General features: G+C 47.6%; 2 protein-coding genes across 2 annotated transcripts in view; both read left to right on the top strand.

Moving 5' to 3' along the window:
* Nucleotides 1-25,191, top strand: part of LOC119388290 (protein SEC13 homolog) — a 492,033-nt gene that overhangs the window by 158,169 nt on the left and 308,673 nt on the right.
* The window catches only part of LOC119388291 (disintegrin and metalloproteinase domain-containing protein 11), a 483,088-nt gene that overhangs the window by 274,464 nt on the left and 183,433 nt on the right, over nt 1-25,191 (top strand). Inside the window, exons 18-19 of the mRNA XM_049413903.1 lie at nt 2,171-2,242; nt 13,242-13,337. Of these exons, the coding sequence (XP_049269860.1) occupies nt 2,171-2,242; nt 13,242-13,337 (168 nt within the window). The remainder of the gene's footprint in view (nt 1-2,170; nt 2,243-13,241; nt 13,338-25,191) is intronic.

Raw genomic sequence — 25,191 nt, 5'->3', positions numbered from 1 at the left:
AAAACTTAATCATTGTACTCCAATCTAAGCCGACCCCCCACCCCCCCCACTTTCACACGTCATTTTTTCGAAAAAGACACCGGCTTAGATTCGAGTAAATACAGTATTTCTTCCTGCAGGTGGAATGAAAAGTGAATGCAAAGCTTTAAGAATAAGTCTCGCATACTGTGCAACAGGTAGTGAACTCATCCACCCAATGCTACAGTAGCAGCATATTTTGGCTCCTAGGAGCCCACTCGGGTGACACTATAAGCCCAGTGAGATGACATCGGCCCATGTTCATCTCAAGAAATAGGTTTGAGCATGACTTGTGCAGCAGCCCCTAGAAAGTCTGGGCAGCACCCTTCTTTTTCCTTTCTGGTTTTCCTGGAACAAAAGCAGGTCTCACAGTTGCACTGATTTGTTTTAAGTTGATCGGCTGGGTTCCTTCTTGAGAGGGCCCCTTGCCAGACCACATAGCAAATTTTAGTTATGCACTGGAAGTTGTTACGTGTGCGATAGAGATTATTCTACTGCAAGAATATTTCAGATTCATTCATTATCAGATAAAAAATATTTTAAAGTGGCGTGCGACCGTGATGTCAGGAGGTGAGCTTCACATCTTTGCCACTTACCCCATCTAGCCAAACTCCTTCAATGTGTTCTTCCATACCGGAGCTGGAGGATCACGTGACGCACCTGTCTCTGGAGTTTATGCTGCGGCGGGCGTGAAGGACATCGAGACTCGTTGCTGCATGGCACAGCACCTTCATCTACGTAGATGCACTCAGTGTTGTACGTCTTTGCTTCATCGTGGAGGACAACGTTCACTCCAAGACTGCAGCTCTTTCGGTGGCACATAGCGCGACTGTTGTCAGAAGACAGTGTGCATTGCAAGCGTTGCACTTTCCAGCTCAAAATGGCCAGCCAGGCCTGGACAGGGAGGACACTAAAGTGAAACGGGAAACCAATTGAGACCGATAAGCTGCTCTTCTCTAACTCCGTCAGTTTATTAATAGAAAAGAAAATGAAAGCTTCCTTGTTATATTTTGCACTCAAATCTCTGCACACAAACGTCAGTGGGATGTCAGAGATTTCAGAGTGTTTTGTCATATTGTGGTCACACTGGCTCAACGAAATTTCCTCAGACTCGGTAGTACGTTAAGCCTCTGGCTCCCTCAGAGTACAATGTACTGCACTTTAACTGATTAAGATCAGTGTAGTCTCTCGTAGACACCGTCATGATATCAGACCAAGTTGTGACGATTTCAATATTGTCCTGAATAAACCAGTGAAGAAAGTTGGTGTGGGACCATCAAGGTGGCATAGCCACCTGCATTTCCTTTTTGCATGTTTTCTGGCTTACCAAGCGTCTTGCCACGACAAGGACTGTGCTTTTGGTATTGGGAAAGGGTAACTCACTGACACTTGAGAAATAATCTTGAGAAATCAATGCTTTGGTGGCTTTTGTAAGCCTTCATGTTTTCGCATGCAGTATGTCCCCTTCAGGTGCGAATGTCTGCAAATGCGACAAATTCACATAGCATAATTCTAAGGCACTCAATATTACATTCCTAGACAGAAAATGAAGGAATGTGTTGTTTTATGAGAGTTTCAGTAATTAATGTTAATTAGCATGCAATTAAATATCTACTTATCCTGAAATTAGTTAGCTTCAATTCTTCCATAAAAAGAAGCAAATATTAGGCCCAAAATGCGTGCCCAGTTTGTTTTTTGGTTGTATTTGTTTCGAGCAAAGAAAAATAATACTCTTGACATTGGTCCTGGAATGTGGTGGGTTGAACGATCGTCGCACATGGTAGTGTCTCCAGCAAAGTTATCCTCTGCAGCAGTAAGCAGCACAATTAATTAAATGACCGCTAATTGTCCACTCAGGAGGCCTGCACAAACACTGTGTTTCAAGCCATTTGAAGAAACATGCCTCCGAAGTTGATGTGCACAACTGCACACACCGCTGCTGAATGGGATATGCAGTTTTTAATGATTAGCATGTTTTCTACCGCAGTCCCCACTAAAAAGTTTCACCCGTGCAATTATGTTTCAAATTGGTATTTTGTTGGTATTGCACAGATGATGTAGCAAACCTTATTGTGCCGTACCGGGACTATGTCCATGGAATCGCTGTGATGAAGGAGCTTCCTTCAGCAATGTCCTCTTGCTCCTTGCACAGCTTGAAGACTTCCGCTCCTGTGGCAATGGCATCAAGGAACAGGACGAAGACTGCGACTGTGGCACTATGGAGGTACGCTCAGTCACACAGAAATTGGCCGCCTTTCTGGGCTGCATTTTCCTGATAACTTTTGGGCCCTGTCTTTTCTATGGAGAGGGGGGGGGGTTCGTCTTGTGTGTTTGCACTGCTACTTTTACCTCAGGAACTTTTTAAGCACCTCTGGGAATGCAGGTCACAACAGCTTCACAACACTTGTAGTGAAATAGGACTTTTCTCATGTAGATCTGAAGAAAGAACTTGATTTCCTTATCTGCAGTCTTTAATGTCTGTGCATTGTTCAAATAACCATCATGCTAGAAATCGGATATTGAGCCAAAATATGGCCATGCAGCCATTCAAATTTTCTGATGCCAAAACAGACAAAAGTAAGGCCGATTTTGCTATCAATAGCCAAATCTGGCAACCCTCTTTCTGACATGCAAGATAAACATAAATGTTGACTTTTACATTATGTATATGCCCAGTTTCACAGGTCCATTCAGAAATCCATTACTACACCACTGGTTTGGGTTCACAGAGCTAAGCTGTCAAGAAATGCAGTTTTGTTTAATTAGAACAAGTTCTTGAAAAGTAAGCCAGTCAACTGTACTCAAGTTTTCTTCTTTGATCAGGGATTCCACTCCTGCGCCAACTGCACCAAATTAGATTTACTGCACCATCCTGATAAAACTGATGTAAATTGAGCCAAACTGCACCAGAGTCTCTGGTTTGATATTGTCCATCACCGACAATCGCATGCCGGAGTGCCAAGACATGTGTGGCTTTATCTTGAGGCCACTGAACTCCACAGCCGTGGGCCCAGGATTATTCTGCAGACGAAAGGTCGCTTACGCACAACGTTTATCGGTCCTATGCTGCTTGGAACCTTACAACAGATGCAACACGTACAGATACTATAAACATTACTTGCGCGTGCATACCAATTTTAGCCATGACGCAGCCTCTCTTGTGCAGTACTTAATGTCAAAGGGGTCACGGGAGTTCTCAGGCCCCACCACCACTATTGACGAGGTATCTGAGACCCTCCTTGCTAGACGTCACATTATCTCAGGAGCGCTTGCGAGAGATGGAAATTGAGAGACAGACTGGAGTCGGAGGTGGCCCGGCAAACACACTTTATCCAACACGATCCGAAAAACAAACTAAACCACACTCAAAATTCGCACAATCAAAAATAATAATAATAATTTTATTTCTGCCTCAAGAAAATACATTGACGAGGGATCTGTAGAAAAAGCTGTAATAGACAGCTTGACCAAGCCACAGCCCTTAAGTACGAGGCAACAGCGAAGGCAGTTGAAAGCAAAAACCATCCCATACATAGAACTTCACATTACAAAAAAAAAAAACAAGAAAAGTGAACAAAAACACTGTATATCAAAGCAGACAAGAAATGAACAGACAGAGTGTTATGTAGACTTTCTACACACAGCATCAATTGTTTCCTCAAAATAATAACAATAATAACACATTCCGAAGACCATCATGCATCAAATAAGAGCACAAATAAAAATACAGATACAGAGGAAGGAGAGACATCCTATTTAAATTTTACGATACCTAAAACACATGTGGGGGTACATCCTTATACGTTTCGATAAAAATTCATTAAAAGAATTCTTAGACCTAAACTATGTCTCTGGCTATCCTAATAGTCCGGCCACACTGACCTCTCGGTCGCGTGTAAAATGAACCCTCCTTACTCGTACGACGGTCGGCGCGGCGTCAAAGTCGATCCCTCGTCATCCATGTTGCGTCGCGCTCGCCGTCAATGCTCTCGATTAGGTCCCCTGGTTGCCGTTGCTCCGCAGCAACTCGGCGAATCACTTTTTGCCAGTTTCCGGTCGTCGTCGTGGCCATCAGTGGAAGTGGACAGGTTAGGCCTAGCTGCCTCCTCGGTCCCTTGTTCCACGTGAGTCTGTGGCTTAAGGAATGACGTGGCACCCTGGGGACTGTCCTGTGGGTCCGAGCCGTTCGGCCAACGTAGGTGGAGCACTGCAGGCGCTCTGGGACCCACTGTGACGAGGATGCAGCAAGTCCGTGGTAGCTTTTCTCGGTCATCGCTGAGGTCGACATAGACTCGTGGGGCTGCACCTCCGGACCCGGCACCCACCGCTCTCTTCACCCGTGAGACGCTGGCTTCTTTGTGCTGCTTCAAACGGTGTCCCGCAGACAATGCCCGTTCTCTCTTCCTGGGTTCTTCACCACGGCTCGGGTCGCATGCTTCGAGCCCTCCTCCGACCAATCTCGTGCGTGGACGTGGCAGCGGTGCATACAATCGAGGAATTTTCCGCTCCTCGCACACCATCAAAACATTCCGTCATTGCGCGCATGCGTCGTGCCCCTTTACTCAGGACACTAGAATGTAGAGTTGTGTGTTTTCAAAACTTGCAGGCTGCCATGTGTGCCATGAACTGATGTTATAAGGTCTGTCCACGCAAAAAAGCGCCCACTGTTTTCTCGCCTTTACTCGTTGTGGATGGCTTTCTGCTCGATGTGGATTGCACTACTGAGATTGGTGCTGAGATTGCCTGCAAAGGCACCATTGGAAAACCTTCCGGGCCCCGCGCACGTGCGCCATCGCGCCTGAATCACCTTGCGCTAGTCTCCGTCACATATGACCATCGAGACTGTTCAGAAAAGCTACTTTTGTCCTTGATGTCATGATTTGTGTAAAAGAGAAGTTTCACGAATACAGTCAAACACGGATATATCAAACTCGAAGGGGATCACGAATTAGTTCGATATAAAAAAATACAGGCCCCCAGACCTTACCAGTGGTGGACGATCACCTACAATCGGCACATTTAAAAATGACAACTAATTCTGCACACACGATGCAACAGAATGTTTTATTTGCGAAAAAAAAAAATCGCTTATCTTCGCCTGCTTCTTCGTCTTCGAAATGAAGTTGAAGACGCTGGCCTCGATCTTATCGCGGCTTTCCAGGTGTGACAGCCCAGTTCCCTCCATGTCGCTGCAACAACGGCGAATCAAGCCGAACGCTGCCGCAACTTCAGCGGCGAAGTACGCGCATGTAGCCACCGCCTCGTCCAGACGATCTTCGTCGCCACTTGAGCTGTCGGCCTGGGCATCCTGGGTCCCTGCGCCCGCAGCTACCATGTTCTCGTCAGTGAGGCTCGCAACAGCTTGAACATTGCAGTCCGCTTCCACGAAATTGTCCGCAGGCACTTCGGGTGGTACGGCAGCCGGGAAGAGGGACGACAACTCGCGAAATGCGTCGTCTATGCGCTTGTCGTCACCGTCTTCACCAGTTTCCGCAAGTTCCGCCGTCACGAAGCCTGCCTTCAGGAAGCGGTTGGCCACTCTGTCCGTCTTCACGTCTCACCAGGCGCCCGTCATCATTTGAATGGCACCAAGCAGGTCAACCTTCAGCTCGGTGCCCATGCAGAGGTTGACCAGCAGCCTATCAAGGAGTTGCCTCCTGTAGCCCACGTTGAAGGACTTGATGATGCCCTGGTCGAGTGGTTGCAGCTTCGCTGTCGTATTGGCCAGCAGAAACTTCAGCTCGATGTTTTTGAGCTTGCAGGTGGTGTGGTGGGCCGAGCAGTTGTCCACAAGAAGGCAAGCGCAGCGCCCTGACTTGCCCAGCTTGACATCTCACGCTTGGAACCATTCTGTGAACAGCTGACGCGTCATCCACGGCTTCTTGTTCGAGGCGTAGCGAACGGGGAGCTGCTTAGAGTTCTTGAAACAGCGCAGTGCCCTTGCTTTCCCGATCGCAAAGGGCTGGAACTTCCGAGACCCATCCATGTTGGCTTCCAGCAGAACGCTCACGCGGACTTTACTCATTTTGCCGCCGCGACACGTGCTACCACAGACGTCGAGTCTTGCTCGGCAGCATTTGCCAAAATAGACCGATCTCGTCGGCGTTGAAGATTTCCATGGGTGAAAACCTTGCGGAGGTTTCCGGCCACTCCTTCGTCATCTACTGCTGGATGTCCTCTCTGCTTACTGCTTCGCTTTCGCCAGAAATGGTTTTGCCGACGATAATGTAACGTTGCTTAAATCGGTGAAGCCACCCGGTGTTGTCTGTGAAATTGTTTTCACCGAGTGCAGCGGCAAACCATTTGGTCTTAGCCATCAGCATTGGGCCATCCACAGGAATGTTCTTTGTGCGCACTTCTAAGAACCAGGCACGGAGTGCCTGTTCCACTTTCCCGTGGGCAGGAGCGTGCACACGACAGGCTTCCGACGTTAGCTGCTCTGCCGCCTTTGCCTTGATATATGCCTTGTTCTTCAACAAGATGCTCCGCATGCTCCGCAGCGTCCTGATGTCGTCCGCCACCATCGAATTTTTTTCGCCTGCCTCAACACGCTGTATGGCTTTCAACTTTGTCGCAAAGTAAAGGTTCTTGCGCTTCTTGACGCTGGCCATTGCTACACAAGAACTCGAAAATTCAAGCAGTCCGCAGCGCCTTTGCACAGCATGCACATAAAAGAGGAATGCGGTGGCATGCGACAACTCACAGAAGTGGACTCCGCCAACAAAGCACTCGCGATCAGTCGCGATGGTGGCGATGGCTACCCGTTCTACCTGCGAGCGCAGCTGCAATGTACGAAAGGCGCGAGCTGTGGTTGGCTGAGCAAAAGGAGGAAGCCGCCGGCTCCTTCATTCCTGCTCTGCGAGCCAACGGTAACGTGGAGAAAGCATGAGAAAGAGAGAGAGAGAGAAAAAAAAGTAACGAAAAAGCCATTCCACAAGTTGGAGAACGCACCCAACAGGAGTACAGTCTGAGCCCTCTCGCCCTCACGTTTTTCAAGCGTATCGGGTGTTGGCGGAGGCGCGGTGCCGCAAAGGTTGCGAGGCGCAGCGAGTACCGAAGCACACCTTCCAGCTCGCGCGGTGTTCGATATATCCGATGGCGGGTAAAAATACCATTCGATATAAACGTGCGAATTTCTATACTTTTACAGAGGACTTTCAAGGGGATAATTTACGAGTTCAATATAGCCGAAAATTTGATATATGTGGGTTCGATATATCCGTGTTCGACTGCACAACTACATACGTTACAAGCGCCAGCGCTCTGTTTCACTTTGAGTTCTTTTACATCGGATACTGCCGAGCACCATGGGAGAGCTTGGGGATTGCTTGTTTCACGTGTACAGCATAGAGCAAAAGAAAAAACATCTTTTAAAATTATTTCGCCCGTTTGTGTAAAACGATGGCTAAAACAATGTACTAGCTGTCCTTTTTTCTCTCTCTCTCTTTTTAGTTCCCCCTCTATCGTTGCTCGAACCTAGAATAACTAGATTCAGATGTTCGAACGTAAAATGCAACTTGCTTCTTCAATGTGCTCCAGATTGTGAAAATAGGCTCTTCGGGGTGCTCCCAGATGCAAAATTACCTGCTCCAAAGTGCTCCAGTATCAAAATTTTGGTGCTCCAGAGTAGTGCACCAAATTGATAATTTTGCTGGTTCAGAAATTGCTCCAAATCAAAAGTCCTTGGTGGCATCACTGTTTGATGGGCTGGCTTGGCCTCAAGATTTCTGCACATACCATTAGGAATTGCAATTGAAGTGAATGTAAAGATTACAGAGTTATAGTTTGCCTGAGAGCTGGTGTTCAGTTCAGTATGTATGTGTGATTAGACCAAGGAGGTTGAAAAAAAAACTTCTGGAGTGGAGGTCTCCTATACGCGCCCACGCGAGCAGGTGAAGCCTGGGAAACCGATTGGCAGCCATCTTGCTCCAGGCAAGAGGGAGCGCAGCTTGAGCGCGGGCAGCACAACTGTGAGCTTCCGTGGGGGCGTTTCAGCATGAGAACGGGACATTTAGTGTCACTTTATTGGCCCAATTTTTTTTTGTCCTTCAAGATTGAAGAAGGCAGTTTCTTACGCCATAATACATGGGCTGAAGCGTGTCTGATAATACGTAGAATTCGCTTGCAGCATTCCCGAAATGAAGCACATGGTAGAGCCAATAAGTGGTACATAAAGTTTTATTCAGCCCCGGCTTTCATACAACCTCAAAAGGAAAAAGAAGCATATACAATGTGGTTTATACGTGAATAGATAAGCAACCAATCCCACGAGAACTTCAAAATGCATCATAATGCAGACAGTCACGAAACTAACCGTATGAAACACGCACCCTTAAAAACTAAACAAAGCAATAGAAAAGACACAAAAGCAGACTAGTTGACCAGTTTGCTGCAGCTCTTGTTTACGCTCTTTTACAAAATTTTAAAAATAACAGTTCTTGTCAGCCGTGTTCTTACTCTGCTCCGGGAGTTTTAAATGTGAAGCATTTCTTAGCGAACCTTTGGCACATTGGGCGTTTCTGTCTACGTATCTATAGATCTATCTATCTAGCCGCCTACGTCTGGGTGCTCTTATGATAGCCTCCTTAACTTGGCGTAGACCAAAATCAGCATGGGAGGGTAAGGGGATTTGACGAATATGACTGTCAGGTCATGACCCGAGTAACGTGAAAATCCTGTCGTGTACGTCGACAAACCCTTTCCTTCAGACATGTGTGGCACATACCCGTTTACCACGGGCTGCGGTGTACGGGTATGCGCCACATGTGATGGACAGTTTATATCTGCCCAGGAACGTCGAGAACAGACATTGGTAATTTAAATGCGAGAGCTTTGAGAGCAACCGACATCGGCAGCGTTGACCCAATGAATTGAAAGAATGAATATTAGGATCACAGCAGGAATCGAAACCAAGCATTCTGCGTGGCAATCAGGTATTCTACCACAGAGCCGCGCCACGTCTATAGACTGGTTTGGAAAAACAGTCTATGTAGGCGTAATGTCAGTGCAATGTCAATTGTGGTTGTGGAGCTGGCTATCTAATTTTGCAAGATAGCAATACACACTACATATGTACTCTTACGATACAGGCGTCATATCAGATTAACGTCTGTGGTTCCAGTGTTGGCTCCGCTTTTTTAGCAGTGTAATAAACATTACATTTGTATTCTTATGATTCAGCAAGCTATATCGAAGCATTGCTCGACCCCAGAGGAATACATTAATGAAAATTACATATGATATTCACATGATTGCGCCATAAAGTGCACTTAGTTTCGATAATACTAACGTATGTACTCTAACGTGACAGCTGACGTTACATTGCACCATAAGTTACCCATTTAAACGCCAATGTTGTCGACGTCCCTGATAGGCCCGCGATGTGCACACAGCTACTATACTTACAAAAACACGTCGATCCACCTCATAACGCTTGGCTCAAAGCTATAAAATACAGCATAGAAGTACTCGCTGACTGCTTCACATGAAACCGATTCCCAGAACGCGTGGGATCTGCCAAATTTTTTCCGGTGGATTTCTTTTATTTTATTTATTTATTTACAAATACTGCCATCTTGCACAGCAAGATATTGCAGGAGTGAGTACAAACACAAGATAAAATACAACACATTAAGTCACACTAAATCACATTAAATACAACACAGATAAAGTATACACATTCAGTATACACACTCAAGTATACACATTGAATGGGCAGAACATCAGGAAAGTATACACAGCTGATCAGTGAAAAAAGTTTGACAATTGCTCAACGAATTCATCATTTGACAGCTCGCACAGGGAGCCCGGAAGACCATTCCAAGTATCAATAGTGTGAGGAAAAAAGGAAAAACTTGAAGCAATCAATGGATGACTTCAAAGGAGCTATGTTAAGGTGGTGACTTCTCCTTGTGATTCGAGAAGAAGGGTTAGTAAAGGCAATGGGTGCATCGATAAATGTTTCCCCATGAGCGATCTTATGCAACAGGACAAGACGGTCACAAGTGCGTCGGAGAGCCAAACTTTTTAGCTGTAATTCATTAGCATATAATGTAGGTGAAAAATGGCGATCATAGCGCTTACATATAAATCTTATGGCTTTTTTCTGAATAGAATCAAGCATAGTTATGTCACTGGCATGATGCGGTGCCCATACGACAGACGCATACTCTAGGAGAGGCCTTATCAGAGATCTGTATGCTACTAGTTTACATTCCCTAGTTGCATCTCGAAGGTTTCTCTTTAGGTAACCCAGCTTTCTTAACGCCTTATTTGATATATTCAGAATGTGAGCATGCCATTTCAAGTCAGGGGTGAAAGTAACACCGAGGTATTTGAAAGTGTCTACACTTTCGAGCTTGTGGTTACAACTAAAATATGAAAACTTTAACGGATGCTTTTTATTTGAGAAAGTCATTGAGACTGTTTTTTTGAAGTTCAGTGACATCTGCCATGTCTTACTCCACTCGCAAAAACGGTCGAAAACTTTATTTAACTGCAACTGATCTTGAGTGCCAGCCACATCAGAATATATGACACAGTCATCGGCATAAAGTCTCAATTTCACAGAAGTCCCAGCAGTTACTTTAACGACGTCGTTTATATAGATGATGAAGAGTAATGGACCCAGTACCGATCCTTGTGGTACACCGGATGTAACACTGACCTGAGATGAGTGAGCACGATTAAGTGCAACAAATTGTGTTCTTGAGCTCAGATAGTCCTGTATCCAGTCTGTAAGTTTAGTGTCATGAATTAGTTCCTTGATTTTAATGAGAAGCTTATTATGACATACTGTATCAAAGGCTTTCCTATAGTCAATGAAGATGGCATCAAGCTGTCCTCGGGCATTGAGTGTGGATGCAATATCGTGGGAGAATTCTAGTAATTGTGTCACCGTCGAAAGACCAGAACGAAAGCCATGTGAGAGAATATTCTGTTCAGACAAGTACTCGACGATATATTTATAGATGATGTGTTCCAGTAGGTTTACAGGACGTTGATATTAATGAAATTGGCCTATAGTTGCACACCACCTGTTTATTGCCATCCTTATGTATGGGAACGACCTTGGCGCACTTCCAGAGTAATGGGACAGTAGATGACTCAACAGACTTTGAAAAAATGACTGATAAATACCGAGAGGTCCATTCAGAATAACGTTTCAAAAACATATTAGGTATACCATCTGGCCCGGCGCTTTTCGTTGTATCAATTTTGAGTACAAGGTTACGAACGCCCGCAGTAGTAATTAGCATGCTTGGGAAAGGTGGTGGAGATGAGCTAGTAAAAAATGTGGGACTACGCCCATCATCACGTGTGAACACTGATTTAAAATAGTCATTAAATGCTTCAGAAATGCTGAGATTATCAGAGCATGGTTTATCGGAAATAATAAATGAGGAAGGACAGCTCTGACTTGGGGGATTGATGGCTTTCCAAAACTTTGACGGCCTGTCTTTCATGAACGACGACAAAGTATTATTAAAATAGAAGCTTTTCGCACTTGACATAGCAGATTTTAAACTACTTTTCAGTTTAGGTAACACAGAGGATTTTATTGGATTGCCAGGTTTGGAATGTTTGCGAAGACGCCTGATACGGCGAATCAGATGTATAATATCGCGAGTGTACCAAGGATGCTTGGGATTGCGTTTTATACACTTTGTTGGAATGTAATTAGCAATACAACTGGCCAACAATTTCATTAAAGCAGTTCACTAGTACATCGACATGGTAATGGACTGGCGCTGTTTAAAAACTCATCAAAAGAGGATGCAAGTATCTCGATTATGGAGTTATCATCAGCATGCTCGTAGTTCACAACAGTCTGGTGTAAAGGAAGGTTAGGTACAGTCGTTAAGTTAAAATCAACTACGACACCCTTGTGATCCGACAGGCCTTCGACAATCTCACAATGATAGCCATATTCTTTGATATGCTCATTAATGAAAACATGCGATATGAAAACATGTGATATGCTCATTAATGAAAACACGCATGAAATGTGGTGAAGCCTGATTTTACAGCGAAAGCTGTTAGCAGATCACAATGGCAGTGGGGTAGTTGTCCACCGCTGCCTGTGTCCATAACCACTATCGCATGAAACAAGAAAAAATGAAATAAATTAAAATGCTTGATTGGGATTTGAACCCGGGTCCTCTGCGTTGCAGCCGAGTATTCTACCACAGAGCCACGCTGGTGACTGGAACTCTTTTGCAAAAATATCCTATACAGGCATCATGTCGGGCAAGGAATCGCGTTAACATGTGTATATAGCATGTCAGAAGAGTAAAATAACAACCAAACGTCACAATCCTAATTGCACAACGAGTGACTGGGTCGTTAATTGCTTCAAACTCATTACAAAAGACTCAGCCATAATTCTTCATCGTCATCAGGCACATGTAGCATCAACAAAGTTCACATAATGCCTTACAGATGTGTACCGGTTACCTCGCTTATCAGCAGAAAGACGAATAATGGCATAGTGAATGCTTCCCTACTTCTCAAAGATTATGATTCGCGGCGTAGTTGGTACCTTGCAAGTGTACATGTATTAGTTTCCCCAAGAGAGTTTAGAACGGGCTCTAGAAAGGCCGCTCTTCCAGTTTTCGCTGTGACTTTCGCAGGCCCAGCATTTTTTATGTACAGCTTGGCAATCTTCGACAAATTGTAAAAGTGGTTATCGAGTGAATCGCAGTCCAACAAATGAGACACCCACAACACTCACTTGTCACCAAAGGAGTGGAGAAATTCACCAGCTTCCGCGTGGGCCCAAGCGACCACCCAATCGTTTTGGGCCTGGAGCAATATGGCGGTCATCGGCTTCAGTGGTGGCGCACCGCCTCCACAGACAGACAGACAATGAACTTTGATGTGGTCCTGAGGGGCGACTGGGAAAGCCCCCTTACGGGGGAGGAGCCGTCGCGGGCCCTCTGGACGGCCCGTAGCTGAACGGCGAGGTCGAGCTCTTGAGTGCCTTCTGCCCCTGTTCTTCCGTGGTGAGACGATCGTGCTGCTGTAACTCCACTCCAGAAGTTTTTTTTAACCTCCTTGGATACGATGGACGGAAAGTGAGATAGGGTCTCTATGGCACATTGCTGTGCTCGAGTGTTATTCAATGTTGGGTACAGTGTTAAACAAGGATTTAGAAACCTGCCATTTCTTCGTATTACTACTGTAGAGTCTTTTCCTCAAAATATCTTTTTGTGTCATCCAAGGAGTGTGCGAAGTCTGACCCCTGCTGTGACCCAATCACATGCAAACTGCGTGTTGAAGCAAACTGTTCTGCAGGGCCATGCTGTGAGAATTGCAAGGTAAGTGCTGCCACTAGTCCTGGGCAAATCATCTTATAGCATTCTGCAGGCCATTTTAATCTGTTACAATGCAAGATCTGCAAAGGGATCTACTAAGCATGTGCTTTCATCGACAATCAGAACGCAGTGTTTTTCATGTCAAATGCTGCAGTACAGTGCAGACAACTTATACATAACCGCTTTTAGCGCGGGACCGGTTATAATGTGGGTTTTTTTGACCACCGATATGGCGCCCATAGAACTCAATGTATAGGCCGACCGTTTAATGCGTGGGCGCGCGAAGGAGAATACTGGTTATAGCGCGGACTTTTTAGGCGCGCGACCATAAAATCGGTGAACGGAGCACGGTTTGCCGGCGGCGTTCCCGGCGCGCCGGCACGTTGGGAGGGGGAGCGGGAGCAGGCGGGAGCGCGCAGGTGCGCACGTGGAGACGGCCGCGAAAAGGCAAGCATTGCGGAGGAGAAGAGAGGGTACAGTAGTGAGGGAGACGGGGAGACCTTGGAAGGAGGGAGCATGTTTTCGTCACCGTGGCAGCGTCCAATCCGGGTGAGCGCTGCGCGGAGTGCGGGACAGAAGCGGTGGCGTACTTTTTTACTTTTTTTTCTTTGACCTCCTTCTTTTGCCTCTTTGCATTTGTTGTGTGTGCTTCGCCGTGTCGTAGTTGGCGTCTGAGAGCCCAGAGCACGTGTGTTGTCAAGCTCCTGTCGCCATGGCGTCGGCGGCGTCTTCAAGCGGCGTGAAAAAACGCCGTGCCTTATCGCTGGAGACTAAGGAATGCATTATTAGGGACATCGAGAGTGGGCTGAAGAAGGCGTCGGTGGCGGCGAAATACGGCATTTCCGACACGATCGTGTCGACCATCTACAAGAACAAGGACAAACTGCGGCAGCAACTGCAGCAAGATTCGTCTTCCCTGTCACGGAAGAGAATACGTACGTCGAAATATGAAGACGTGGACGCAGCGCTGTTCAGGTGGTTCCGCGAAGTTAGGGCTCAGAGCATCCCAGTAAGTGGCCCCATGCTCCAACAAAAGGCCAAGTCTCTTGGAGCTCTCTTCAGGGTGCGCACAAGTCCTTGAAACCCTTGAATACCCTTGAAAGTTGAAAGTCTGTTTTCAAGGCCCTTAAAAACCTTGAATTTCGGAGCAGTCCTTGAAAAACCTTGAATTTGTTGAATGCTAAACTTGAATTGGTATTTGTCATCATGAAAGCGGTTTTCATTGCTGAAATTTTGTCTTTTGTTTGAGTTCTGAAATTCAGCCAAGAAACCGTACCAATTTTTATACCTATTTAGCCAACTCTCGTTAAGGCAGCTGGCAAAATTGGACTTGGTGCGAGTCTCGGAGGCAACGTTCACTGTAGACGTCGTGTCAGTGACTTAAAACGTCACCACCGGCGCTAGCGGAAGTAGTATCGGCTGCGAGCGCAGTTGCCCCATCGCTATCGCATGTCCATTGTCTCTGTCCAACTAGTTCAACATGGCGTCCGCGTTTGTGCGCGGGCTTTAACGTTGTCGTGTCCATGTGCTACCAGCGCTTTTTGGAATGAGCGTGCCGTCTGCGTGTTAGTGCAAGGGGTGCAAGTGATGTGCGGATATGTGAAGCAATGCCTGGAAAAAGCAAATTCCAGACTACGTGGCTCCACCATGACGACTACAAACATGGACTGCACCTGACACGACTGGATTGCACCTGACCGCTGTTTCTGGCCCGGCTTGTCCACGTCGGTAGCCAAATACGTGGGCTCGTGCGCGTCATGTCAGCACCGTAAGCGGTCCACGTCCCCACCCGCCGGTTTCCTGCAGCCTCTTCCCTGTCCGACAACACCTTTTGAATTTGTCGGAATTGACTTGTATGGTCTCTTGCCGTTGACGTCTAACGGTCACCGTTGGATCGTCACTGCAGTCGATCATTTGACAAGATACGCCGAGACTGCGTCTCTTCGGTCCGGTACTGCTACAGAAGTCGCCGACTTTTTCTTGCAGTCCATCGTCTTGCACCATGGAGCTCCTCGCGTTCTTCTGAGTGACCGGGGCAAAGCCTTCATTTCGCACGTCATTGAGGAAGTCCTACGGGCCTGTAGAACGACGCATAAAACCACTTCTACGTACCACCCACAGACGAACGGTCTTACTGAGTGCTTTCACCGAACGCTCTCTGACATGATCTCCATGTACCTACGTCCGGATCACAAAAACTGGGACAATATTTTGCCATTTGTCACCTTCGCATATAATACCGCGACACAAAGATCTACCGGCTACAGCTCTTTCTTCCTTGTGTATGGACGATCTGCATCCCCAGTCTTCGACACGGCATTCTTCTTTGGTCCAGCTCCGTCCAGTACTTCTCTACCACAAGAGTTCGCAGCTCGAGTCGCGCAATGCCGTGAAATTGCTCGGCGCAACACGGAAGCCACTCAAGAAGAACGAAAACGTCGCTGCGATAGCAAAAGACGCGACGTGACATTTCATTCTGGAGATAAGGTTGGACCCCGACTCGAGCGTCAGGGCTCTGCGAGAAATTTCTTCACCGGTACGTTGGCCCATACACCGTTCTACGACGACCTTCCCCAGTGAACTATCTCGTCACCCCGCTTCAGTCCGTCACTGACCATCGTGGTCGCAGCACAGAAATTGTTCACGTGTCACGCATGAAGCCTTTCATTACTCGTTCAGCTGATCTTTGAGTTGCGGCCAGGCTGGCCGCTTCGCAGACGGGGAGAAATTAGTGTAAGCACATTTATCGTACTTCATCGTTCTCACCTGTACATAACCATCATCATCGCCATTGGGTTGGTTGGTTGCTGTTCTGAGCCGAGGCAGACATCGCGGAATAAACGCTGTTGCTGGCCCTGCCTGGTGAAGTCTTCCTGCGTCTTTCAATATCTATTTATTTTTTATTGCGTGCAATACAAGCAGATTTGTATTGTGACAGGTATTTTACTTTGTGCAATAAATGTCAGACCTTTTGAGAGCACTGTTTCAAGATCTTCGACATGGGGAAAAAATTACCTCTCGAAGAGGGCCTTGAAAATCCTCCTTTAGGGCCTTGAAAGTCCTTGAATATCCTTTAATTTTCTCCTTGTGGAACCTGTACGAACCCTGTCTCTTAGGCCACGACGACTTCAATCCACTTAACGGGTGGATCCAGCGTTTCAAAGATCGCCATGGCATCAGCTGCAAAGTGGTGTGAGGAAAAAGCGGCGATGTCGACGACGAGTCTATCGAAGTCTGGCTTCGCTTAAACTTGAAGAGTATGCTGTCCACCTATACTGACAGGGACATTTATAATGCCGATGAAGCTGGCTTATTTTATAACCTTTTGCTCAACCGCACGCTTGCGCTGAAAGGCGAGGCCTGCTCCAGCCGCAAGGTCTCAAAGGAGCGCATAACTGTATTGTTTTGCGCTAATTTGGACGGGAGCGACAAGCGCCGCCTCTTTGTCATAGGTAAATCGGCAAGGCCACGTTGCTTTAAAAAGCGAGAGTGCCTGCCAGTGACCTACAAAGCCAATAAAAATGCGTGGATGATGCAGGATTTGTTCACCAGCTGGCTTTGCAAGTTTGATGAGGATATGGTGGCAGAGAAGCGACGGGTCATACTTATCCGCGACAACTGCACTGTCCACAACGTCAAGCCGAAATTGACCGCCGTCAACCTAAAGTTTTTGCCTGCCAACACGACAGCAAAAAGTCAACCTCTCGACCAGGGTGTCATCGCAACCGTAAAGGCGCTGTACAAAAAGCGCATAGAGTTTGCGAGAGAGTTTTGCTGAGCATGCAGCAGCAGCAGCCTCTTAAAGTGAACTTAAGGGGCGCAATTGACATGGTGGTCGCTTCATGGTGGCAGGTAAAGGCCGATACCATAAGCAAGTGTTTCAAGAGGGCAGGCTTCGTGCGCAATGGCGCAATGCAGAGACTCTGGAAGATGATGAGCAGAGCGACACTTCGCTCGCCGATGAGACCCTCAACACTGACGACGTGTGGTCCGGCCTCGTTGACAGCAACTTTGTAACCGCCACCGACACTTTCCAAGAATTTGTCGATGCCGGGGAGTCTGAGCTTTCTGTCTCCGAGGAAGCGAGCACAGATGACGTGATTGTCGCAGCGGTGCGCGGTAGTGCGGAGGTTGCAACGGACGACGAGTCGGACGGCGAAGACGAGGTTGACCCGACGCCAAAACTAGATTTCTCGTGCAAAGACGCGTTGGAATACCGCGCAAAAGTGAAAACGTACTGCGCGAAGAACAGTTTGAGCAAGAAATCGCTTCAGTGCTTAAGCTTTGTGGAGGACGAAATTGTTCGTAGCGCTGTTCACAAGCATCGCCAGACGAAAATAACGGCGTTCTTCCGTTGATGCCGGACTTGAGAACTTCGTTTCCGTGCTGTGTTGTGATTATGTTGAATGTGTCTACGAGTGAAAAGTGTAGTAAAGTGCTTTTGAAAGGTGGGCTGCTCTTTTGGCATAGGCAAAGGCCGAAAAAAGCATGCTTTGGTTATAACGCAGTACCGCTTATAGCGTGGATTTTTACAACTCCCGTGACTTACGTTATAAGCGGTCTACACTGTATTACTGCTTTAGTTCTATCATTGTTATGTCTCATTTTTGTGGCCTGCGCTTAAAGATAAGCATGGCAAAATTTTCAGCAATTCCAATGGCATACTAAAAATGGCAGAAAACAATTCTGAACTGTGCAGTTCACAGATAAATTATCCTTCCTCTGGTGAAAAGCAATGTAGAACAAGACATTGAAGTTCCAAAGATGGAGGATATATATGGAAGAAATTTTCAGCACTCAATGGCCCAAAGCATCAAAGGTGCCACTGAGCTGGAAAAATGCCAACATTTCATTAGTACACAAAAAGGGAGATGTGAATAACTGTCAACCCATTACTAGCTTACTTTCAGCACTGCACAAAATATTTGCGAAGGGGATTTCGAATAGGACCAAGAGAGCAAGCCAGCTTCAGGAAGGGATACTCTAGAGCGGGTCACGGCCATGTGATTGACAATTCAACAAACCCCATTATATAGCTTCCATGGACTGTGAAGATGCATTTGACTGACTAGAGATATTAGCACTCCTGGGAGCATAGCATCACCATGGGAACAGATATAAATACTTTAGCCAGAATATACAAAGATTCCACAGCTACTTTGCTTCTGCTCAACAAAAGCAGTATAATTGCAATAGAGGAAGGGATTATACAAGGAGTCTCTTCAAGGCCGTTGACTGCAGGCTTATAATGCCAAGAAGAAGTGTTCAGATGACTAGGCTGGGAAGAATAAAGCTTAACGTAGGACGATTTACAGACCACATCAGCAGTGACGGTGACAAGTTACAGAAAAATGACCTCAGATGAAAAAGTAGGGCTAAATGTGAAAAACAAAGGTATGGATGAATAGTCCAGCAAAATAGAGAGAGTTCATGATTGGCAACCAACCTGAAACCCGCAGAAATACGGGAATCACTTTGATACAGTCAGAGCAAACTATTTCAGATTTGGATAATTCAAATTAATCCTTTACATTGAACTAACATGAGCCTTTGGGGGAGTTGGTAATTCATCGTCAATCTAAACATTAAAAGTGCGGTATCGACACCTGCCTCTCTTCGTCCATTTGTGATTTTTTTTTTTTGCACTGTTAAAATTTTTCTTTATATTGAACTGCTCTTGAACAAAAAGATGCTTTAATGTCAATGCATAAGAAAAATCAATGGCTATTTGAACTAAAGTAGGCGGAACACTATATATTGAACATCGGGCAGCATGCAATGCCCCAAAAAGTTGCCTTTTCCTCGCGGGAGGAGTCTTTTTTGCGTAGATTTAGGAGAGCCAGCGGTGGGATATAGGAGGGTGCCACGTGAAGCGAGTAGGAACTACCGCTTGCCATCACGTGCTTTCTCCCATGATCCCGGCGACCCTGCCACGTGCGATCACCAGGTCGGCGTTCGCATCTAGACGATTCTTTGCTCCCTTTGTTGACGCAATCGCTGCCATGAAATGGAAGAGCCCGCCATTCTGCACGAAGCTGGTGTTAATCAACAAAGCTAAAGGCAGAGAACAGTAGTCTGTTGTCACCGCTGTGTCCCGAGAAGCGCACTGAGTACTATATTGAAGAACAATGCCAACGTTAGGGCCCAAGCAAACTTGAGGCTTCCAATGGCACTGCTGCGTTGTACACAGCACATGTTCATGCGCTGTGTACATCGATACTGTATTTTCTGGCGTATAACTCGCCTCTGAATATAACCCTCACCCCTACCTACAAACTGCGGAGAAATGAAAACTAAAGAAAAGATATCCCCACATATTGCCGTGAAGCCGACTTCCTTGTATTATTGTGAAGCAATCCCATCAAGTCAACTTTCGCACCAAAGTTATAGTAATTCCTTTAAAAGTTTTGTATCAAATTTGGGATTTATCGAATTAATTCCCTTTTTTTTTCGAATTCCATTTATGCATGTTTTACTGTATACAGTAAACACTCGTTAACTCGAACTCGCATATCTCGAAATCTCGGTTGAGTCGAAACTTTTTTTCGCTGTGCATTAACCTCCCATAGGTGCTATGTATTTGCCCCCTCTTATCTCGAAACGTTTTCCGGAGAGAACAGCGGATATCTCGAAGTCTTGACCGGGAGGGCAGAAGGCAAAGTCTACTCCCAGCAGCAAACGAGGGCTCCGTGCGAACGCTTAGCTCTTACTATACGTGCCGAACGCGGTCGTGAAGGGCGAATTTGAAATTCGCACGGACGCAGCCGTTTCCTATCAGCCTTGTCAAGCAACTGTGGGGGTGATCACGTGTGCGCACCTGCGCGCGACTTATGCGCACTGGGCAGCGTGTGCAGCGTGCACGGGAGAGTATTTCCACAGTGCGTTGATGAAGTCACGAGGTACACGTTGCTGTGCAGCTGTGCTGCCCTCTGCCTGCACGCGCGGTGTTGGCGGGGTCTGGCCGTTGTCCAGGCGAGCGAGACCAGCGAGACACGTAGACGCGGTGGCTCTGGCCATCGTATCGATAGTATGCGCTCCCCTTCTGCTGTAGTGTTATGTCATTTCGGCAGAGTAAAAAGCTGGGCTTGGTGTTCCCTGACTACAAACACATACAGTGCGATGGAGTTAGGAGAGGCTAGGATAGACGCACATCTTCATGCTTGTTGTTGATATTCGACCGTCAGTTCATGTTGCATATTGTGCTTTAATTGTGGTGTCCTAATGCGGCCGAACTGCTCGCACTGAGCTTACAAGAGTGCCCCCTACCTCTAGGCCGCACACCTTGATTTAGCAGCCCTAACATTGCTTCATTTCGTTGTCGCTGCAAGAATAAATTCTGCGTGAACAAAGCAGTACAAAAGCATGCACTGTCGGCGCAGAGCATTACGACGTTCGGCGACGAGTATGGCGAGTACGAACAAGGTTCTGTCTTCGGGAGAAGAAGCGGCGCGGCGGAAAAGATGATGGGAATTTGCTAGAGCATGGGCCCAACGACGACAGGCCGACCTCGAGTTTCGAGGGAGTGAGGCGTGTCGCGGCAACAGTACGACAAAGCTCATTGGGAAAAGAGACGTTCGGCCACCCAGCAACAAAGGGAATCCGATCCTGGCTTGCAAGTGGCCAAAGCAGGAGCTCACGAACCGTTTAGCGGCGTCATATTATCATCGCTGTATCGACAGCTAAAATAGTACTTAGTAAAAAAGGCACCCCAAAGCCAAGGAAAAGGCACCAGCTCCGCAGCTTTATCAGTCTTCGCGACGCCAAGTCACTGAAGCTGTGCTAAATTTTACCCTTGAATGTTGCATTTGTGCGCTGTGACGTGCAGCTCATGCAGTCATGCAGCTCATGCAGTTACTGCGTCATCGCAATGCCCACTGAATACGTTGTAATAACAAAAGGAAACATGGCACTGCCGCAGAACCCAACGACGGTCGGAGTGCCACCGCGGCCGCGTTTTCGTCGCCTAGGCAACCGCGACCGCCGCGTGCGAAGCAGCTCTGTGTACCAAGTGACTTTTGCAACGCGCTGCCGAAATACTCTCCCAGCGTGCGCCCGTCAGTACGCAACCTAGCCCTTGCATGTACGAGCTGGTATTCTTTGTTTTCCTTACGATCTGCACATGACGCATCTTGAGTTCAGTTTTGCTGAGTAGTGAGTGGTCTGTGCAACGGACGCTTCCGAATATCGACCAAGATGTCCTGCCCAAAGCAGTGCAAATCTCTGACGTTGGAGCGAAAAGTCGCGCTAATCAAAGAAGTCGAAAAAGCAGGTCGAAGCAAGTCGTGCATCGCCAAAGACGTCACAATCCCTTTGTCAACCCTCTCGAGAGTGCTTAAGAACAAACAAAAGGTGTTGGAAGGCTTCGAGCAAGCGGAAGCGCATTCGAGCGTCCAAATTCCCGGACGTCGAAGCAGCACTTCTGTTGTGGCTCCAAAACGTTCGAGCAGCCAATCTTCCCGTGACAACCCAAATGATGATGGAAAAAGCAGACGCTTTGGCACTGCAGATGGGTCACGCGGACTTCAGCTTCAGCAATGGCTGGTTCAAGCGGTTTAAGAAGCGAAATAACGTGTCATCGAAGCCTATCCACGGCGAAGGCGGCATTGTCGACAAACAGGCTGCAAACACATGGCGCAACCTACGCCTCGCCGAGCTTCAAAAGGAGTACGCGGACAAGGACATTTTTAACCTCGACGAAGCCGCTCTCTTTTACAAGATGCTGCCTAACCACACATACACACCAAAAGGCGCAGCGTGCTCAGGCGTTAAGCAACGAAAAGACAGGATAACCATTCTTTTTGGTGCCAACGCTACTGGCAATGAAAAGCTGCCCCTCCCAGTGATTCCACTCCTGCGCCAAAGTCTCGGTTTTGGGGGCGTCTATCACCGGCAATCGCACCGCCGGCGCGTCAGAACATGTGCAGCTTGACATTGGGGCTGCCAAAGTCGCAACCATGGATCAAGAATTATTCCGCTGAAGAAACGGCACTCACGCATGCGTCCCGAGTAAGCCACGACCCCGTGCACGGTACCGACGCAGCTTCTGTTCTGCAAGTCGGCTCGACGGCAAAATGCGCTCTCCGCAGAGGCTCGTGCCGTCTAGGCCTATCGGTAGCGAGAAAGTGCGACGGCGATTCATTGGCGCATGTCGTCTGTTCCAGAAACGCTACTGATAGCTCGTTTCAAGCGTCGCACGGCACGCAAGGAAAGCAATAATCAGTAATAACTACATGCGTGCCGCTAAAATGTCTGTCACTTCTGTTTCTGGACATCGCGGAATGAAATCTGGCATCGCTAGCAACTAGTAGATATATGGAACAATATGGAATTTTCCTTGCTTCGCATTTATGGAAGAGCACGCAAACGGTGGGAACGCGTTGACACTTTTCCTTAGATATACTTTATCCATGGATCTTCATCCAGAAGAGCCTTTTCGTAATTCCATCCACCAGCACATCCTAGTTTGTAATCACTCTGCGGTAAATACCCCCTAAAAGGCCCTGCACTTTCGAGCTCACGTGCTAGGGTTCCAATTCGAATTTTTGCTTGCTTTTTTAAAAATGTAATCTCATTAATAAAAGCATATCTCCTGGTCGGAGCAGCCGCAAATGCGCAGCTGTCAGTAGCGGGCCCGTCGCTGACGGCCCACAGTGAAGCGGCTACGCCATGTTACACGCCCACCCCTCGCTTCCCAGGGTCAATAGCTGACCGTTAAAAAAACTCAGTTTCGCTTAAAGGGGTCATGAACCACTTTTCCAAGTAATGATCTAATAACCTCAGTATCGGAGTTTACTGCCTCCCAAATCGATTGCCGCAAAAATTTCTCGAATCCGTCAAGAATGAGCGGAGTTACGGGGGTTTGGCGCACGCTCTCAGCGCTTTCTCTCTTTTCTCATGCCGACGAGCGCACTTGAAGCTAGACAGGGAGGGATGGCACGGGGGAAAGAAGCTACGTCAGCGCACGTCATGAAACGCGATTGCTCTCCCGCTGTGATTCACGTACGCGCATGCGGCTACCGTGTAAATTTAGCAGACTGAGGAGTGCGGCGCGGGCAAGTGGCAGCACCCCGTGGCAAGAAGCTCATCTCATCCGGCTATCGGCCAATAAGCATACTATATCTCTTGCGACGTAAACTGGCAGATCCACGACGTCAACGTGCAGACGCCCCGCCCACCGACGAGAGTGAGAACCGGCCTCTGTTTGAAAAGAGGGTGCCTGAGGAAACGGCAACTTCGCGCTCCGCTTGTGGCCTTTACGCGGCGTGCACGACTGTAATATTTTGCAGAGCAGTTCATAGCCGTGTCAGTTTTCCGCAGGATGTGTTTTTTCAACAAGCCCAAGGGGTGCTTCATGACTCCTTTAAGGGCAAAGCAATTGTGATGAGTAAAGGAGGGGAACGAGGCGCGTGCCGAACGTGTAAGCGCGGCGACGGTGCGCGAGAAGCAAAGTCACCCTATGGCACGCGCACCAGCCACGTCGACGCAGAGGATTGGCCAGGTAGGGGCTCGTGGCATGCGACCCGAGCCGTGATGGTGAACGAAGTAGGATGATCGTGGGACTGTGCTGTGGAGCGCCGGACGGAGAAAATCAGGAAGGAGCAAGCGTCGCATCCGCGGCGAGAGCGGCTGGTACTCGGTTCTGGAGGTGGCGGAACGCAAGGCCCGGGGAGTGGCCGTCGACCTTGGAAGGCTCCAAGCGAGGCTGCCCGGACACCTCGCCACTCAATACAGCAGTTCCGGGATCGCCAGCAGCCCTTCTCTTCTCGGCAGGACGGCTGCAGACCACAGTGCAGTCAAGGAGATGCCCGTCACCTGTGGAGTCCTGAAGCAAGGGACCAAGGCCCAGTTAGGCCTAACCTCGACGGACCGAGGACGGAGAAGACTACTGGGGACACACGCGACGAGAGCAAGCGGTAGGCTCGACGAAGGCAACCGACGACAAACTCGGAGGCCTACTGAGGACGTCGGTGACGGTCCCGACGAGAGATTGACGCAACGGGAACATCGAGTCGTCGCGACGAGCTGTAAGAACGTTCTCTTACCGCAAGGCCCATAGTGGCCAGACTGAGTTTATGAGACTGGTCTCAGCCTAGCTAGAACGCATTGTTTAGCTAAGGGCAGTTCTAGATACGAACTGAGATTTTTGGAAAAATGTAAATAGGTTTTGGTTTGAATTATTCAGTGTTTTTAACGCTTTTTTATGTCATCTTTTTGCTCATTATAAACTTTGTTTTTGCCGTCCTACCACGGTCTCCTGTGCCCGTCTCACTCTCTCCCGATCCATTATTGCAAGCACCCCCGAGATAACACGTGACAGCAATGAATGCGATACGAACAAATTGTATTGTTAAACGAAGTAAGGCTAGCAGCTAACTCTCTTGGATTCGATCTCGCGTAACTCAACAAAACGCTTGTTGTGCCCTTTTTGCAATACGCGTTGCAAAAAGGACACGATTTCGATGGGTGAATGTTGTGCCTTGGTGGAGTGAGACAGAGGCCAGCGGGACGCACGCGTTTGCGGCTCAAGCGACGAACCTCTGCCTCCAGTGTTGCTGAAGCGCAGTGTGGTAGTGTATGCATGAACACAGGCGTCAGTAACCCATTACTAGTAAGCACACACTGCCGCTTCTCTCCTTAATTGACGACGTTTTGAAGAAGTGCATATCGGGTACCAGTGTTGATTATGAGCTTGTTGATGTCATCTTTACGCGCGATTCACGATTCCGTGATTCCAAATATATGTTCACAACTTCAGCTACCACAACAGTTTTATCATGATCATGGGCGTTAGTCGTCGCGATGGCGACATGCCACTAGGCGCCAACATGGGTGCATCGACATCAAACGGTGTTATAGC

The sequence above is a fragment of the Rhipicephalus sanguineus genome, chromosome 3 (assembly GCF_013339695.2).
Source record: "Rhipicephalus sanguineus isolate Rsan-2018 chromosome 3, BIME_Rsan_1.4, whole genome shotgun sequence".
In the NCBI taxonomy this organism is placed as follows: domain Eukaryota; kingdom Metazoa; phylum Arthropoda; class Arachnida; order Ixodida; family Ixodidae; genus Rhipicephalus; species Rhipicephalus sanguineus.
This window is presented reverse-complemented; position numbering and strand designations above follow the sequence as displayed.